General features: G+C 35.0%; 1 protein-coding gene across 1 annotated transcript; it reads right to left on the reverse strand.

The window, feature by feature from the left end:
- Positions 1-9676: 9676 nt before the first annotated feature.
- TUA2 (tubulin alpha-2 chain) lies at positions 9677-12476 on the reverse strand. Its single transcript, XM_085740309.1, has 4 exons — positions 12270-12476; positions 11099-11333; positions 10632-11002; positions 9677-10512 (listed from the first exon to the last, which is right to left on the reverse strand). The coding sequence occupies exons 1-4, from the start codon at positions 12360-12362 to the stop codon at positions 9859-9861; spliced, it is 1353 nt and encodes a 450-aa protein (XP_085596435.1). The 5' UTR covers positions 12363-12476; the 3' UTR covers positions 9677-9858.
- Positions 12477-20683: the final 8207 nt, after the last annotated feature.

The raw sequence follows: 20683 nt of genomic DNA on the forward strand, positions 1-20683 counted from the left end.
GCATGTCCCAACCTTCTGTGCCACATCCATTTCTTATCATTCACTGATAGTAGGCAAATCACCTTCTGATCAGCCAGTTCAGAAAAATTGATTTTATAGACATTGTCAACTCTCTTTCCCTTGAACACAATGGATTTGTCTTCCTTGTTGATTACTGTACAGTTGGGTTTTTCAAAAAGCACATCATAACCATTATCACAAAATTGACTAATGCTCAAAAGGTTATGTTCAAGACCATCTACCAACCATACATTATTAATTGAGGTAGAGGAATTACCAATAGTTCATGTACCTATAATCTTGCCTGACTGGTTGCCTCCAAATTTCACATTTCCTCCCTCTTTCATTGTTAGGCTGAGGAACATGGACTTGTCTCCTGTCATGTGTCTTGAGCAACCACTGTCTAGGTACCATGATCTTTGCTTTGGTACTGCTCTTAGACATACCTGCATCATTGACATTTTTAGATTTAGGTACCCATTGTTCTATGGGTCCTGGAAGGTTAGTACTTAAGGCTTTACTCTTCACTTCTTGTACCTTGTGTTGTGAGTTGGGTTGCTTCTGATTAACCATCACCTTAGGTTTTGGTACTTCAGAAGCAGTAACTGTCTTCTTCTGAAACTTAGACTTCAGAACCCCAGATTTTGGTTTCACCAGACTCTGAGGAATAGGTTCTGATCTTTTCAGGATCCTAACCTTTGAAGTTTTGGAATCAGATTTGATCATAGCCTTTGACTTAGAGTTCTTTGGCTTTGAAGTAATCTTAGCCTTAGAACTAGAAGCTTCAGGTTCTGATTGAACAACAGTTTCCAACTCAGCCCCTTCTGGTACAAAGAATGTTTTCAGACCTTCCTTGATGCATTCACAACAAGACTTTAGATTGGTTTTCTCCAGTTTCACCTCTGGAAAACCAATTCCTCTGCCATTGTTCTTGTAAATGCTATAAATCATAGAAGCTACTCTGCTTCTGTCAATGCCAGATATAATGAAATCTTCAAGAGCAATTTCATGATTACTTAAAGGTTTTTCATTACACTTTTCTTGTAGCTTCTGACATAAGAACCTGAGCTGATCTTCATATGTTTTACACATGAAGTCAAAGCCCCTAAGTCCTTGTTCAGAAGCTTTCAGATCCAATAGAGTTGATTTTTGCTGTTGTACCAAATCAACATATTTTTCTTTTAAATCCTTCAACTCATTGGTTCTTACTTCAAAATGTGTAAGAAGTTCTTTAAGTGACTCAACAAGTTCATCTCTGGGAATTTTGGAATATACCTCATTTTCATCTTCTGAGTCTGAATCTGATCCAGCTTCTGAAGTTGCTGTTGCTACCAACCCAACAGCTACCTTTGCATCTTCATCAGCTTCCTCTTTATCAGATCCAGATTCACTACCCAAATCATCCCAGGTTGCCATTAAACTCTGCTTAATCTGCTTCTTGAGTTTGCTTGGTTTGAATGTAGACCTCTTTGACTTGTCCTTTGACTTTTCTCTTTGAAGATCAGGGCATTCAGCAATGAAGTGTCCAGGCTTCTTACAGTTGAAGCATCCCTTCTGATCTTCTTTCTTTGAGCTTCTGGAGTTACCCCTTCTGGAGAGAAACTTTCTGTTCTTCTTGGCCAGATATTGAAGTCTGTTTGAGAGCATGGCCATTTCAGCAGCATCTGGTTCAGAATCTGAACTTGACTGTTCTTCCTCTTCAGATTCAACCACTTTGAGAGCTTTTGATGACTTGCCTTTGGATGGAAGAGCTATTGATTTACTCTTCTTAGTAGACTCATGTTCATTAAGACTTAACTCATGAACTTTGAGAGAACTAACAAGATCTTCGACACTTAAAGTGTTTAAATCTTTAGCTTCCTCAATGGCAGTCACCTTCGGTCTCCATCTGGCAGGTAAGCTTCTGAGAATCTTGCTTACATGATCAGAAGCAACATAGCTCTTCTTTAGAATCTGTAGCCCAGAAACTAAGGTTTGAAACCTTGAGTACATCTCCTCAATAGTTTCATCATCCTTCATCTTGAATAACTCATACTGATGTACAAGCAGAAGAGCCTTTGCTTCTTTGACCTTCTTGCTCCCTTCATAATTTGAACAGAGAGAAGCAAACATAGCTTTAGCAGTGGATTTGTCACTCATCTTGATGTACTCTGCTTTGGGTATGGCAGTGACAAGAGCTCCTCTGATAATATGATGCTTCTTGTAAAGTTTCCTCAGTTCTGGAGTATGTTTCTTTCTATCCACAGCAGCTCCTTCTTCATCAAGGACTAAATCACCAACACCATCTTCCAGAATATCCCATAATTCTTCATCAAGGCTCATGATGTAACTGTAAAAGTTGGTCTTCCACCAAGAGAACTCTTCAGCATCTCCATTGAACTTTGGAACTTTTCCAACACTGGTTTTCTTACTATCACTATAATCATGTGAGACATTTTTATAGCTAGTATCACTAGAACCAGAACCATTAGGAGGAGGAGTAGTCATGTTTTTCTCAGATCTTTGACTGTTGCACGGTTAAGTGTTACACAACAGACCAAGGCTCTAGATACCAATTGAAGGTGAGAAAAACACAAGAAGGGGGGTTGAATTGTGTTTTAGAAAAATTCTTCGTTTCTCCTAAAAACTGAACACACTGATCAGAAGCTAAGCGAGACAGCTTCTGAAGTGATAATCAGAATCTAAATGCAGCGGAATAAAACAGAGAGAGAGAAGAAGAACGACACAAAGCAATTATACTGGTTCCTTCCACAATCCGGAAGTAGTCCAGTCCCCCTTGCACTTCCAAGGAGATTTCACTATGAGTAATATCTGATTACAAATACTCAAGCACACAAGCAAGAGACTTCCAATGCTCAAGCACACAAGCAAGAGACTTCCTTTGCTCAAGAACACAATCAAGAGACTTCCTGCTCAAGCACAACTGCAAGAGACTTCCTAACTAAACAAAATTACACAGAAAATTGTTTAAGGTTGAACACTTGATATACAATCAGAGGTGCTCACAATACAAATCAGATACAGACTCAATGGACTTAAGAATTTCTAAGATATGACTTTGAGACACAGAAATTCTAAGTGAATGCAGAACAATTTCAGCAGAGGTTTGGTACTTGTGAAAATCTTGTGAGTCTTTCGTTCAGCGTTCTTGCATTACCAATTCTCTAGGTCTTCACTCCTTTATATAGAGGTGTGAAAGAGACGTTGTGAAATTGCCAGCACACCAAAGAGTCGTTGTTGAAGCTTGATCTTTCACCAATAATCTTTTGCCTGATTTGGTTGTTGTCCTATGAAGAACAAATTTGAAATCCATTCCTTATCCAAAGGAACATCTATGCAGGCGAAACCGTATTCTGGAGCTGTTTTCTTGTCCTGTAACGCGGACACAAAACAGAGTAGTGGAGAACGTGGTTGTACAATTCGTACAAAGTACAATGTCAACGCTTTCGTCCAAATTGCAAGCACACGCCTTCAAACACCTTTGAAATGACCGTTGCAAATTCCACTAATCCTTTGTTTGTGTTTTCGAATCCAATAGACAGCTTTTGCATTGATAATTCTTCAATTCTTGATTCTTTGCAAATCCAGTTGATATTCAGCTTCTGGTGAAATGGCTTCTGATGAGGCAGCTTCTGATGATGCAGCTTCTGATGATATGACTTCTGATGATGCAGCTTCTGATGAGATGACTTCTGCAGCTTCTGATGATGCAGCTTCTGATGATGTGGCTTCTGGACCTCTTGTCTTCAGAAGCACTATTCTTCAGGAGCAACTTACTTCAGGAGCGCTATTTCTTCAGGAGCAGCTTGACTTCAGGAGCGCTTTTTCTCTTCAGTAGCAAGTTGCCTTCAGGAGCGTCCAAGCTTCAAATTTTTGTTGTTTCCATAGCTCTTTATTTGCTCATTTAGAACCAATGATGATGTAACTTTATAATTATGGTCCTGTACACTTGAACAAATATTAGCTAGTCCAATTTACAATTTTTAATACCTTGTTATCATCAAAACTCTTTAAGGTTCATTGTTAAACACATTTTGTTCCAACACAATTATCCCCTGAAATTGCACAACGTTAATCAATTTACCCCCTGAACATAAGTGCAAAATTTCAAGGGGTATTTGCAAAACGTCATGTTGACTAACAAAAAAATTTGACGGAAGGGGTAAATTGATAACGTTGTGCAATTTCATGGAATAATTGAAGTTTTGTTAATTTTGGGGGATAATTAACGAAACTTATATGGAGGTAATTAACTATTTACTCAAATATCAAACCTGCAAGTGATTCATCATTTGTGATTTTGCTAAGGAAAGTATTAAATTAAAAATATAATAAATTGTTTGTGCATGGGAAGAAGAGGATATGCAGGAGGAGACTTTTAAGGGATCTCCTTTTTAGGATCCTTAAAAGGTGATGAGAGTTTGAATCTTCAAATGGTATCTAGACAAGTGGCATCTGGGGGAAGAGAGTTGATGTGAGGGTAGAGGAGATTGATAGTAGGTGCATAAGGTTGGAAGGAGAATTTTTTTTTTTCCGAACCTGTTTCCCAAATCAAAACCAAAACCAAGTCTGTACAAATTCAGATACATGTGTAACATATTTAGCAAAATATGGTTCATAACGACACTCATTTTGAAACGGATGGAGTATAAATCATAACAACTTTTGTATTAGGATCGTTTCATACACGTGTATATATACTCCCTCCAGTCACTATTATAAGCAAAACTCAACTTTTTAGATACATTGAATAATTAATGTATCTAGTCTTTATTATAGACTAGATACATTAATTATTGAATGTATTTAAAAAGTGATGTTTTGCTTATAATAGTGACCGGATGGATTATATATATATATATATATATATATATATATATATATATATATATATATATATTTTAAAAAGATCACAATAAAATATATTAGGGTGTATTAGTCAAACTAGAAAAGTCATTTCAATACCAGAAGTGTGGATATGTATATTGAATTATCAAAGAGTAAATAGTTAATTACTCTTCTGAAATTGTAAGTTTCGTCAATTACCCTCCTGAAATTAACAAAACTTCAATTACCCCCTGAAATTGCACAACGTTAATCAATTTACCCCTGAACATAAGTGCAAAACTTCAAGGGGTATTTGCAAAACGTCATGTTGACTAACAGAAAAATTTTGGGGGATAATTAACGAAACTTATAGGGAGGTAATTAACTATTTACTCAAATATCAAACCTGCAAGTGATTCATCATTTGTGATTTTGCTAAGGAAAGTATTAAATTAAAAATATAATAAATTGTTTGTGCATGGGAAGAAGAGGATATGCAGGAGGAGACTTTTAAGGGATCTCCTTTTTTAGGATCCTTAAAAGGTGATGAGAGTTTGAATCTTCAAATGGTATCTAGACAAGTGGCATCTGGGGGAAGAGAGTTGATGTGAGGGTAGAGGAGATTGATAGTAGGTGCATAAGGTTGGAAGGAGAGATAGGGGGCCCTTTTCAGCAGCGTGTCAGGATGCTGGAGAAAAGGGAGCAGTTGTGCAGGAGGCGTGTTCTTCACGCGCTGGTGTGGAGGGCCAGGGTGCTGTTAACGCGCCAGAGGTCCTGGGAAGTGGGGGAAAGGCGCGTGGATTTTGCTGGAGGTGGGGGATGAAGGTGAGAAAAACACAAGAAGGGGGGGTTGAATTGTGTTTTGGAAAATTCTTCGCTTCTCCTAAAAACTGAACACACTGGTCAGAAGCTAAGTGAAACAGCTTCTGAAGTGGTTATCAGAATCTAAATGCAGCGGAATAAAACAGAGAGAGAGAGAGAAGAAGAACGACACAAAGCAATTATACTGGTTCCTTCCACAAACCGGAAGTAGTCCAGTTCCCCTTGCACTTCCAAGGAGATTTCACTAAGAGTAATATCTGATTACAATTGCTCAAGCACACAAGCAAGAGACTTCCTTTGCTCAAGCACACAAGCAAGAGACTTCATTTGCTCAAGAACACAATCAAGAGACTTCCCTGCTCAAGCACAACTGCAAGAGACTTCTAGCTAAACAAAATTACACAGAAAATTGTTTAGGGTTGAACACTTGATATACAATCAGAGGTGCTCACAATACAAATCAGATACAGACTCAATTGACTTAAGAATTTCTAAGATATGACTTTGAGACACAGAAATTCTAAGTGAATGCAGAACAATTTCAGCAGAGGTTTGGCACTTGTAAAAATGTTGTGAGTCTTTCGTTCAGCATTACCAAAACTCTAAGTCTTCACTCCTTTATATAGAGGTGTGAAAGAGACGTTGTGAAATTGCCAGCACATCAAAGAGTCGTTGTTGAAGCTTGATCTTTCACCAATGATCTTTTGCCTGATTTGGTTGTTGTCCTATGAAGAACCAATTTGTAATCCGTTCCTTATCCAAAGGAACATCTATGCAGGCGAAGCCGTATTCTGGAGCTGTTTTCTTGTCTTGTAGTGTAGACACAAAACAGAGTAGTGGAGAAGGTGGTTGTACAGTTCGTACAATAGTACAATGTCAACGCTTTCGTCCAAAATTGCAAGCACATGCCTTCAAACACCTTTGAAATGACCGTTGCAAAAATCCACTAATCTTTTGTTGTGTTTTCGAATCCAATAGACAGCTTTTGCAGTGTTGATTCTTCAATCTTTGAATCTTTTGCAAATCCAGTTGATCTTCAGCTTCTGGTGAAATGACTTCTGATGAGGCAGCTTCTGATGATGCAGCTTCTGATGATACAGCTTCTGATAACGCAGCTTCTGATGATGTGGCTTCTGGACACTTTGTCTTCAGGAGTACTATTTCTTCAGAAGCGCTTTACTCTCTTCAGGAGCAGCTTGACTTCAGGAGCGCTTTCCGTCTTCAGGAGCGTATTGCCTTCAGAAGCGTCTAAGCTTCATTTTCTTTTGCTCTTTATTTGCTCATTCAGAACCAATTAATGATGTAACTTTTTAACTGTGGTCCTGTACACTTGAACAAATATTAGCTAGTCCAATTTACAATTTTTAATACCTTGTTATCATCAAAACTCTTTAAGGTTCATTGTTAAACACATTTTGTTCCAACAATCTCCCCCTTTTTGATGATGACAAACAATAGTATTTAAAATTGATCAATTGTTGTTAATCTAATTAACAAGTTGACTTTGGGGTTCTGAGGTTTGTAAGCTCAGAATCTGAGGTTTGTAAGCTCAAACTCCCCCTGAGTCTGATAGTCTTTAAAGTGGGGTTTGTAAGCTCCCCCCAAGTTCTATCCAAGTTAATTAAATTCATTTTTCGCGCAATAATAATCTCAGAGCTTAAAATGAAATAAGTTATAGATGAGAAGAGTGGTTCAATTAATTTTATTTGAAATTTGATACTCCCCCTTTTTGATACATACTCAAATACTTATAACACGTCAAAATGAAATGAAAAGAAAAGAAATAAAGATATTCAACAAAGATTCAAACATGTTCGTTTTATGCGACCATCATCATCATATCTTCCACCATCCATGGAGAAGCTACTCTGCATTGCCGTGACTCTCACTCTGTTTTCTTTCAAAACTAATATGAGATTCAACTATTACCCCTTCAAGAGTAATTGGTATCTTGTTAACCGTAATTGTAATGCAATTAAAGTGTCTATCTTATATATGAATATAAAAGAATAACACACAAAGAGCGTTGTAATGCAATTAACGTATTTTCAGATTCTTGTTTAATACTGTAGTGTAAAATCACAAAAGTTTATATGCATTGGAATTTCTTTTGACTTGTCAATGCATTGGAATTACTAATACAATTGTTTTCATTAAAAAAAAATAGGCTTAATTGCATGTTTGGTCCCTTATGTTTATTTTTGTTTTCAAGTTGGTCCCTTACGTTTTGAAAGTTTCAAGTTGGTCCCTTACGTTTTAAAAGTTTTCAAGTTGGTCCCTTACGTTTTGAAAGTTTCAAGTTGGTCTCTTATGTTTATTTTAGTTTTCAAGTTGGTCCCTTATGTTTATTTTAGTTTTCAAGTCGGTCCAAAACATAAGGGACCAACTTGAAAACTAAAATAAACATAAGGGACCAACTTGAAAACTAAAATAAACATAAGGGACCAACTTGAAAACTAAAATAAACATAAGGGACTAACTTGAAACTTTCAAAACGTAAGGGACCAACTTGAAAACTAAAATAAACATATGGGACCAACTTGAAACTTTCAAAACATAAGGGACCAACTTGAAAACTAAAATAAACATAAGGGACCAAACATGCAATTAAGCCAAAAAAATATTTTGAATGTAAATGTGGCATTTGTTAACAAGACAAACACGAATATTAGCAAATTGATTCAAAATGCCAATGGTATTTAGTTTTAAAATTAGACTGAATATCTTTGACCTCTTTAAATTCTCTGTTCATTGATCAAATTTTCTTCGATGCGTGTTTCCAACATACTAGTATTGGAAAATACTAATAGTTTGCATATGCACTGCATAAGTGGAGTAATTACAAAAACAAAACAAAAAAAAATCGTTATTATTGTTTTGAAAATAGTTAACCAATAAGCTGGATATAATAGACGGTGACTCTACAAGGTTTGGTCTCTATTAACCACTTTTTTTTTCATTCTCCAATGAGTATTGATCTGTCGGGTGAGGATGGATAAGAGGTAACGGTGGCGGAAAATGCTCCGGTACGATGGCGATGAGTCTTCGCGATGGAACGAAGGATGCCTGCACGCACGTTAGCCCTCCAACGCTCAAGTCAGTAATGAATTGAGAAAGAGTGTGTAAAAAGTGTGGTGAAAAGTAAATCATACCTTAGGGTGAAGCTAAGTCACTCTTATATAGGCGCGCATGAGAATAACCGTCTCTGGAATATGCCGCGTGTGATTAAGGTGCGGTTAGAAGACACGTGTATGGTGATCGTTAAACGGAGGCATGTTCGAATGTGATGTGGTGCACCGTTATTGACGTATTCTTTCAGGCGTAGTGCTTTAGTGTGGTGGACGTTTAGTCCACATGTCAGTACGGAATTGACCTTCTAACCAATCCAGAACAGGTACCTAATTACTTTGGTCTATACTAGCTAAACCAACCATTATTGGGGAGGCTTTTAAAAACATCTCCAATGTTAGTATCTTAACTAGTCCCTTCGACTTATTTAAGTAGTTTCCAATTGCCACATATTTTTGGTTACCAGCAGGTGATCAATTTCCCTCAATGTTTTAATGTTTTATACTACCTCCCGCCCTAACTTATTACTATTGTTTTGTAAAATGATCCTATAAAAGGAACTAAAAAGAGTAACTGAAGGAGTAATATCCAATGTGGACTGCACGTTTCTTCTCTTTAACTGATGAGATTTTTTTTTTTTTTGAGGGAAACTAATGAGATTCTAAGTTACATGTTTCTTTCTTTCTTTTTTATAAAAACTACGTGTTATCTTTAATCTTTGGAGCAAAATTACTTCAATATTTTTTTCCCATTAAAAAATCATATGAAATTTCATCATTATTAAAAGGAAACGGTTCTTTAATTATAAGAAATGCTTTGGAAGAAAAAATTATAATAAAAACAATATAATTCTCTTAATAAAAAAAAATGTTTTTAGTTAACTACTTTTTTAAAAGACATCATTTTCTAAACACAGCCACGGTCCACAAACATCCAATCATTCAACATATTCTAATGATTTTAGATAAGAGGAGTAGCTTCTTATTATAGAGAAGATAGCATGTCATTGAAAAGTAGATAACCCGTTTAGGTCTTGACTCTTGATCAACATATGTAAGAAACAATAGGAGCATGAAAACAATTCATCCAAAGGAACAACACACAAAGAACACAAAAGAAAACATGAATCTGAAATAGATTCTAGTAGTCATCCATATCTTCATCACCGCCCTCACCAGACTCGGCACCAACTTCTTCATAATCCTTTTCCAAAGCAGCAAGATCCTCACGGGCTTCAGAAAATTCTCCTTCTTCCATACCCTCACCCACATACCAGTGAACAAATGCACGCTTGGCATACATCAGATCAAACTTGTGATCAATGCGACCAAACACCTCAGCCACACTTGTTGAGTTTGAAATCATGCAAACTGCCCTCTGTACCTTAGCAAGGTCACCACCAGGAACAACAGTAGGTGGCTGATAGTTAATACCACACTTGAAACCAGTAGGGCACCAATCCACAAACTGAATGGTCCTCTTGGTTTTGATTGTAGCGACAGCAGCATTCACATCCTTGGGAACAACATCGCCTCGGTACATCAAACAGCAAGCCATGTACTTTCCATGGCGAGGGTCACACTTAGCCATCATAGATGATGGCTCAAAAGCACTGTTGGTAATTTCAGCAACTGAAAGCTGCTCGTGATAAGCTTTCTCAGCAGATATAACTGGAGCATATGAAGAAAGCATGAAATGGATTCTGGGATATGGGACCAAGTTGGTCTGGAATTCAGTCACATCAACATTGAGAGCACCATCAAACCTCAAAGAAGCAGTCAAGGATGAAATCACCTGAAAACAATCAAAAACAAAGTTTTAACTCAACATTCACTACATCAAAACAAGTAATTGTACACAATCACCGCAATTCACAATCAGAATTGTTTTGATTTGACGAAAACTATAGCTACCTGAGAAACAAGACGGTTAAGGTTGGTGTAAGTGGGACGCTCAATGTCGAGGGAGCGCCTGCAGATGTCATAGATAGCTTCATTGTCCAGAAGAACAGCAACATCAGTGTGCTCCAAGAGGGAGTGGGTGGAGAGGACACTGTTGTATGGCTCAACAACAGAGGTGGAAACCTGAGGGGAGGGATAGACAGTAAACCCAAGCTTGGATTTCTTTCCATAATCAACAGACAGACGCTCAAGGAGCAGAGAACCAAGACCAGAACCAGTTCCTCCTCCAACAGCATTGAAAACCAAAAACCCTTGGAGACCAGTGCAGTTATCAGCAAGCTTTCTGATGCGGTCCAAACACAGATCAACGATCTCTTTCCCAACTGAAAGTAACACAAATTACATACATAATATTAGATCATAATCATAACACTAATCACAAATGAGTAATAATGTGGAGTTGCGAGTTAGAGACATACTGGTATAATGACCACGGGCGAAGTTGTTGGCGGCATCTTCTTTGCCACTGATGAGCTGCTCAGGATGGAAGAGTTGGCGATAGGTTCCAGTCCTCACCTCATCGATAACAGTGGGCTCAAGATCTACAAAAACAGCACGGGGGACATGCTTTCCAGCACCAGTCTCGCTGAAGAAGGTGTTGAAAGCGTCATCACCACCTCCAACAGTCTTGTCGCTCGGCATTTGGCCATCAGGCTGTGCATATAAGAAACCATATATGAGCTCTTGAAATAATTATATACAGATTAAAGCACACATCATCAAGTTTTCATATACTTAAAACAGATTTAACCATAGTATCAAACTTCAATTGAATGGTAAAGCTTAGTTTATAACAGTTAGCGCAAGTTTCAAACAACAATCAACAATTGAAAAGTGGCATATTTATTGACATTTACATAGTGTTGTTTTATTGAAAATCATAGTGTTGTTTTATTGACATTTACATAACCTTATAACATACGGATCTAATAAATCCACGAACATAGATAACATATATATTAGCAATATATATGCTAAGCACAGTATCAAAATTTTCCAAGATAACATAACAAAACAACACTATGATTTGAAATTAAGCTTTCATTTATAATTAGCAAACAAAGAAACCATATATTAACTCATAAACAGATTTTAATATATAGATTTAAGCACGCATTATCAAATTTTCATATGCTTAGACAGATTTAAGCATAACATCAAATTTAATTGAATTATAAAGCTTAGTTTATAACAATTACCGCAAGATTCAAACAAAAATTCAGAGATAACACGTTAATTGACATTTACATAACCTAATAACAAACGGATCTACTAAATTTACGAACATATATAACATACACACCAGCGATTTCATAAATATTACAGATCTGTAAACGAATCAATTAATTAAATAATAAAATAAAGCAGATCCGATTAAGTCAACATGGAAAATCAAATTTAGAAACAATGCTGGAAAAATTCAGCGAAAACAGATAAAATTGAAAAAATAACGGTATAATTTCCTTAGATCTGAAAAATAGGAACAAAAATGAACAAAGAAAATGCTGAAAAAAAAAAAACCTAGAGAAACGCATATCACAAATCTGAACGAAAATGGAATGGATAAAAAAGCTAAGAACGAAGACTTACGCCGATGCCGTGTTCGAGACAGTAAAGCTCCCAGCAAGCATTTCCGACCTGAATACCGGCTTGACCGATGTGAACTGAAATGCACTCTCTCATTTTCGCTGATCAAAGGAAATTGAAACGAAGAGAATGAATTGAAATGGAACGAAGAGGAGAGAAAGAACGAAGACGTTTATGAAGACGCCTTCTTCTAGATCTAGATCTGATTATGAGAGGATTTTGAAATGGGTGAGTTTTATTTATAGAGGGAGATTATTGAGATTGTTGTGCTGTCATTGTGATAATTAACCATGGTTGGTTTACGAACGGTGGGTGGGTAATGGTTGAGTTGTACTGCGTCTGTACAAAGTAACTAAACTTAGAAAACCATGGTTAACGTCCTTTTTCATTTTTATTTTTTATTTATTTTTTTGCCGCTTCAGGCCCGTTACCTTGGTCTCTATTTTCAATTTCAAATGTGTTTCATACTGCTCAATTAATTCAACATGATAAAAGAAAGTTGAATTTCCCTTAAAAAAAAAAAAAAAGTTGAATTCATTCTATAATATAAATTATTTAATAAGTTTAGAAGTCCTAGCTCAACTGACAAATGCTGAAATTGTAAGGTCGGACGTCGTGACCCGGGTTCGAAGTCGGGACCTCACAGTTGTGTGTGAGTTTAATTTCGATGGATTACCGTTTCATCTAAGACAAAAAAAAAACTATTTAATAAATGTGATGAAGGCATTTGTTAACTTTTCCTTCAATAATTCATGGGTACTTTTAACTTGTGCTCTTAGGGTAAGAGCACATGTAGAAATCTAAAATGAAAAATATTTTATAAAATTGTGTGCATTCAATTCATTAAAAGGTAAGTATTAAATGCAATGCACACATTCTAATAAATTATTTTTATATTTGAATCATTAACTTAAGGGAAATGTTAATTTATGTCCTTAAGGCACAAGTTTAGTAGTCAAATGTAGAAACTAATTTTTGGAAATTGTGCATTTAATGTCTTGAAAAGTCAAAAACTTATTTTTTCAATACAAAATTTATGCTTTAATTCTTTTTTTAGATTCTTAACTTGTGCACTTATGGCACAAGTTAACATGACCCTTAACTTAAATGCACAAGTTAGCATTTTCCATAAATTATGTATATACTTTTAATATAGATTAGATACGTTATTTATTAAATAAAATTCTAGTTTTTGATGTAAAGTGATATTTCTTACACAGTTTTCTTTTGCAATTTTTAAAAATAAATTTAATTTTTATACACCTTAAGTGTCAAGGCTTTTTTTTATATGAATTAATGAATTAAAAAATATCATTTGATTAGTAAAATCTTATTTTTTGAAATTTGTTTAATAAACTTATTTGTTTTGTTTTGAGAAAACAACTATAAAGAGAGTTGTGTAAATAAAAAAGTAGATGTTGTACTATGATAGACGTTTGGCAAGTGTACCAAAAATTATCGAAGTAGTAAAAATATCGATCCCACGAGGACTGTTCTTAATCTCAATAATTTAATTACGTTGGAACTTAGGATGTATAAAAGTTATTTTTGGTTGCCACTAGGCAGTAGTTTTGGTTTGATTGCATAAAAGTAATGACAGAAAATAAAGTTGGTTTTAAAGAATGAGTGAGAGAGATGAGTTTAGGTCTTTCGAATCATCTATGTTCCTCTAATTGTTATGTTGCACCTATTCTTATGAATGATTTTCTAGTCCCACGATAGTTAACAAAATAGTCCTAATCAATCCCTTGAGTTAGAACCCTCTTCTCAAACTACAGCCCCTAATTCCTTAGGTGGTCTAATAATCCTTGAAGGTATAAGCACGTTAACCTAATATCACTAACAAAAGATTATCTATTCCTAGACTAACCAAGTTTATTAGAACAGTTCAATAGGTCTAAGTCGAAAGTTCTGGTCAGTAGTCATTCGTTCTCGCAAAATCATGTTTATATTTGATCACGATATAAAAAGCATTAAGAACAATTGAATTGAATAAAGACTAAATAATCATTCACAATAAATAAAGTTTCACAGCATCATGTATCAATTAGGGTTACAAAGAATCATCCAGACCTAACCTCTAATGGATTTAGCTGCTTATAATGGTGTTTACAAATAACATAATCATTAGAGGAATTAAAACATACACAAAGTGATGGAAGGATGAAGAAATCGTCCTCCTTGGCCGTCTTGTAGTCTCAAAATTGCACTTTGCTCTCTTCAATTTGTAACCCTTGTTTTTGGAATAAACTTCAGAATAAATAGGCTCAGAATTTCGCCCAATCGTGTTACGATTTAAGTGAATCGCGCCACGATTATGCCTTGTGTAACATGTAACACCCCGTTTTCCCAACGCAAAAATTTTTATAAATAAAATCAGAGTTTTTCATCACAAAACGGAATGTCACATTTCTTAAAAGTCATAAATTGAATAAATTAATATTTATCCTTCAAAATTCAATCAACAATTAATTAATGCTTTGCAGCGGAATTATTCATTATCTAAAATAGTCTTTGGCACGCAGGCCTCATCATAAAAGTCTCATAAATCTTAGTTCAAAAATAATTCTTAAACTTCAAAAGCAATACGTAAAGGAACAGAAAATAGTATTAAAATTCTCATCCCGTTACGTATCAGAGCACCTAAGGACACAGTGAGAGATAGTCACCCACGACCGCAGCTAATCTTGATTACCTGCAAGTTACCCATACGAAGAGCAACATTTTCAAGCAGAAGGGGTGAGATTTCTCAAACAATGATATTAAGCTTATAAATCATAAATTTACATTTAACATTACAAACTTCATATAATTCAGCAATTATATTCAAATACATAGTTAACATCAACTCATCTTAGCAATACATCATCATATAACAGTCACAATCATCATCACATAACATCATACAAATATTTCATCATTAGATTACTTCGTTAAAACATCACAACTTAACAACTTGACTCGACAATGCAACTCAACTCGACTATGCAACTCTTTCTCATCGTAAATCATCTTGGTATGCAAATGCATGTGGTACCATTCAACAACATATATGAGCGTAATTAGGTTCTTCAACAAGTGAGCATAAAGCTGTCGGGCTTAAAGCCCCCAACGTATTTGAACATAAAGCTGCCGGGCCTAAAGCCCCCAACATAGTTTGAGCACAAAGCTGCCTGGCCTAAAGCCCCCAACATAGTTTGAGCATAAAGCTGCCGGGCCTAAAGCCCCCATCTTTAATGAGTATGCAATGGACTCAATCTTCCTACAACTTAGACAACAACGTGAACATCTTATACAATTCCATAATCATGGACAACTTCTTAATTCTTGCAACTTAGACCGACTCAACATCTTACAACTCCTTGACTTCTTAACAACTCGACAACATAACATCTTGACATCTTGAACTTCTTAAACAACTTATATGATTCTAATAATTTGGACGATTTCATAACGACTTGACGACTTAACAACTTCATAACTTAACACATATAGTGCATAAATAACAAAATCACATCTTTATATAACCCATCTTTAAATCACACATCTTCAAATAACACATTTTTATATAACACATCGTCAAATATTTTATCTTCTAAAACATCATATTTTCAAACACGTTTAAATAATAATCTAAAAGAAATTCAATATTCCTATCATACCTATAAAAATCACTATGAAATTATGATATCATTATTTTAATTAATACAATTGCAATCTTTCACATGATAACCTGTATGTCTAAGTTAGTCCATTAGCATATGCACACTTAATATGAAGTCGCAACAATCTCTAAGAAAATTAAATATGAGGTAGCAACAAGTCAAAACCATATTAATTTATTTAGAAGCTTGACTATCAACGCTAATGAATATTATTTGCAACTAGCATGCTCATCCTATTAGTATATGTTGCTGTTCATAACTAGCATGTATATAGATAGATGGAATCTCAAAAAGAAAAGGTCAGCCACGGCAACTACAACTTCTCAATTTAAATTGAATAGAACGACATCAAGGGGGCATTAGATATGAACAATATCAGCGATATAAATATATGGACATCAGTAGTAGTTCTCAATTGTAATAGTTATGGCAGCAACATACAGTAAGGTAATTTAAATTGAAACGTCCTGAACAAATCATGCATAGTATGACAACGATAATTTAATCATGAATTCAACATATTAAAATCATTAATCTAAAAATAATCAAATACTCAAATTCACAACAACAATTTAGAGCACGAATTTAACACCAATTCATTCAAATATCATGAAAAACAATGAAAAACAAAACCCTTCCCTACGCATATATTCATACGACCTTTATGGTGAATAGAGACTCCCCCATACAAACTCATCCTAAAGCATGTTAGATGCAATCTAATGATCTACAGACTTAATATTAGTGAAGGATAGTCTCACCCTTACCTTATATTGTTTTTCGGAAATCAAAAGCAGCGTTCTTCGTTCCTAGGGTTCTCTCTCTCTCTTTCTGAGTTCTCCTCTTTCTCCTCTTTCTCCAAAAAGCGGTCTAACGTAAAAACTCTTTCTAACCTAATCTTCCTTATTTATAATATTAATCACTCTTCCTAAATTTATTTAGGCCCAATAACTTATTCTTCTTTCTATTCTAACCTCCAATTCTACTTACACTAATAATTCTCATATTCTAATAAAAATAATTAACTAAAAGGAGGGCGTTACAACTCTCCCCAACTTAAAAGAATTTCGTCCTCGAAATTCAAAGCACAAGAAAAAATAAATTTAGTTATTGCTTCTTCAAACAAAACACAAAACCACATCAAAGTTAGTCAGTTAAACATGATCACGTAAATAAACATAACTACTAACTAGAAAACATGACAACACGACACAACGACTCATCTACTTGGCCGGACGGACCGACCTGCTCTGATACCAATTGTAACACCCCGTTTTCCCAACGCAAAAATTTTCATAAATAAAATCAGAGTTTTTCATCACAAAACGGAATGTCACATTTCTTAAAAGTCATAAATGGAATAAATTAATATTTATCCTTCAGACTGCAGCTAAGGACACAGTGAGAGATAGTCACCCACGACCACAGCTAATCTTGATTACCTGCAAGTTACCCATACGAAGAGCAATATTTTCAAGCAGAAGGGGTGAGATTTCTCAAACAATGATATTAAGCTTATAAATCATAAATTTACATTTAACATTACAAACTTCATATCATTCAACAATTATATTCAAATACATAGTTAACATCAACTCATCTTAGCAATATATCATCATATAGCAGTCACAATCATCATCACATAACATCATACAAATATTTCATCATTAGATTACTTCGTTAAAACATCACAACTTAACAACTCAACTCGACTATGCAACTCTTACTCATCGTAAATCATCTTGATATGCAAATGCATGTGGTACCATTCAACAACATATATGAGCGTAATTAAGCTCTTCAACAAGTGAGCATAAAGCTGTCGGGCTTAAAGCTCCCAACGTATTTGAGAATAAAGCTGCCGGGCCTAAAGCCTCCAACATAGTTTGAGCATAAAGCTGCCGGGCTTAAAGCCCCCATCTTTAATGAGTGTGCAATGGACTCAATCTGCCTACAACTTAGACAACAACGTGAACATCTTATACAATTCCATAATCATGGACAACTTCTTAATTCTTGCAACTTAGATCGACTCAACATCTTATGTCTTAGAACTTCATGAACATCTTATAACTCCTTGACTTCTTAACAACTCGACAACATAACATCTTGACATCTTGAACTTCTTAAACAACTTATATGATTCCAATAATTTGGACGACTTCATAACGACTTGACGACTTAACAACTTCATAACTTAACACATATAGTGCATAAATAACAAGATCACATCTTTATATAACCCATCTTTAAATCACACATCTTCAAATAACACATTTTTATATAACACATCGTCAAATATTTTATCTTCTAAAACATCATATTTTCAAACACGTTTAAATAATAATCTAAAAGAAATTCAATATTCTTATCATACCTATAAAAATCACTATGAAATTATGATATCATTATTTTAATTAATACAATTGCAATCCTTCACATGATAACCTGTATGTCTAAGTTAGTCCATTAGCATATGCACACTTAATATGAAGTCGCAACAATCTCTAAGAAAATTAAATATGAGGTAGCAACAAGTCAAAACCATATTAATTTATCAACGCTAATGAATATTATTTGCAACTAGCATGCTCATCCTATTAGTATATGTTGCTGTTCATAACTAGCATGTATATAGATAGATGGAATCTCTAGAAGAAAAGGTCAGCCACGGCAACTACAACTTCTCAATTTAAATTGAATAGAACGACATCAAGGGGGCATTAGATATGAACAATATCGGCGATATAAATATATGGACATCAGTAGTAGTTCTCAATTGTAATAGTTATGGCAGCAACATACAGTAAGGTAATTCAAATTGAAACGTCCTGAACAAATCATGCATAGTATGACAACGATAATTTAATCATGAATTCAACATATTAAAATCATTAATCTAAAAATAATCAAATACTCAAATTCACAACAACAATTTAGAGCACGAATTTAACACCAATTCATTCAAATATCATGAAAAACAATGAAAAACAAAACCCTTCCCTACGCATATGTTCATACGACCTTTATGGTGAATAGAGACTCCCTCATACAAACTCATCCTAAATCATGTTAGATGCAATCTAATGATCTACAGACTTAATATTAGTGAAGGATAGTCTCACCCTTACCTTAGATTGTTTTTCTGAGATCAAAAGCAGCGTTCTTCGTTCCTAGGGTTCTCTCTCTCTCTTTCTGAGTTCTCCTCTTTCTCCTCTTTCTCCAAAAAGCGGTCTAACGTAAAAACTCTTTCTAACCTAAGCTTCCTTATTTATAATACTAATCACTCTTCCTAAATCTATTTAGGCCCAATAACTTATTCTTCTTTCTATTCTAACCTCCAATTCTACTTACACTAATAATTCTCATATTCTAATAAAAATAATTAACTAAAAGGAGGGCGTTACATAATAACCCACAGAAATTAGGGTTTCCTTAATCGTGCTACGTTTTGGTGATCGTGACACGAATTGCCCAATGTCGAATGCATGATTTTGGCCTTGTGTAATCGTGTCACGTTTTGTCTGAATCGTAGCATGTTTTGTCTCTTGACATTTTCTTCAGTTTTTCTGCTCTTTTTGCTGCATATGACTCCTTGTGAACTCCATTTTGTGATCAAAATACATATAAAATTACGTAATGACGAGATGTCACCACAACCCCAAACTTAAACCATTCCTTGTCCTCAAGGAATTTACTTGCAAAGCTGACAATCGACAGTAAAATAACAATTACCTGACCAAGCGATAGTACCCAAAAGTTCAACACTTTACTAGCTAAAGATGAGCTAGTTTGACTTGTACGCATCAACCAATTCACAACTCCACGCAACAATATGAAAAGGGTTCACACACAGTCGACATGCAATCTACATATTACCATACGCTTGAAAAGTTTCTAAACGTCAATCAAAATCAATGTCAATGCACACTTTGAGGTCTTTAAGGGTTATAACGGGGATTAGATGAAGGTGGGATAATATTTGGATAAGTAGGCTACACAAAATTTGAGTTAGGCATTCATACGGAAATTAAGCACAAAATTCAATCCATCATTCATTCACCTTATGGAACAACAATTGCAAAGGTACTAGAGAATATTTACAACAATTAGGACAATCGAGTTTGAAGTTACTCGAATTTTCAATGTTTTTGTCCCTTTTTCATTATATTTTCATCATTCATTTTTTTTTATACACCATTTTTGTGTGTATTTTTCATGATAAATTCTTTCTTTTGTTCTCTATGTTCTCTAGTACCCCCACCCCAAACTTAGTTAATTGCAAATTCCAAGAGCAACCCCAAACTTAATCTTTAGCAACATTCTACAATGCCTAACTCAGAAAACAATAAGGGACAAGTCCTAAAAGTTTCTAAGCTTGTAATGTAGTTTGTCACCGAACAAAAGGTTCTAATCCTACCGGCTCAAAGTGGTTAAGAAAAGGATAAAATATAACAATTAAAAATAGGGTAGGCTTCAAAAGGCTCACAGGACCAAGCACTTTTGCATCAGTGTGTTAATGACAAAGATCAATCAACAATAGAGAAACCATGCAAGTTCTACAAATGTAAACGCATGGAACAATCTATATAAGTAAATTGGAAAAATAAAATTTGGCCATGAATCCTTATAGTTATGATATCTGAGAGTTGTGACTACCTATCTTTAACGCCGTACACTTCGCCTTTGAAACACAAGTCACTCCTCCTTTTGAACTTTTGGAATACCACTTGAACAAACATTTGTTATCAA

This window comes from Medicago sativa, chromosome 1, assembly GCF_051527215.1.
Source record: "Medicago sativa cultivar Bolivia chromosome 1, Bolivia_mono, whole genome shotgun sequence".
In the NCBI taxonomy this organism is placed as follows: Eukaryota; Viridiplantae; Streptophyta; class Magnoliopsida; order Fabales; family Fabaceae; genus Medicago; species Medicago sativa.

Excerpts from the sequence above, each read along its gene's own strand:
- TUA2 (XM_085740309.1), bottom strand. The coding sequence starts at position 12,362 with ATGAGAGAGTGCATTTCAGTTCACATCGGTCAAGCCGGTATTCAGGTC. Across the intron at positions 11,003-11,098 it reads CGCCCGTGGTCATTATACCA|TTGGGAAAGAGATCGTTGAT; the intron begins GTATGTCTCTAA and ends TGTTACTTTCAG. Across the intron at positions 10,513-10,631 it reads TTAACCGTCTTGTTTCTCAG|GTGATTTCATCCTTGACTGC; the intron begins GTAGCTATAGTT and ends GATTGTTTTCAG.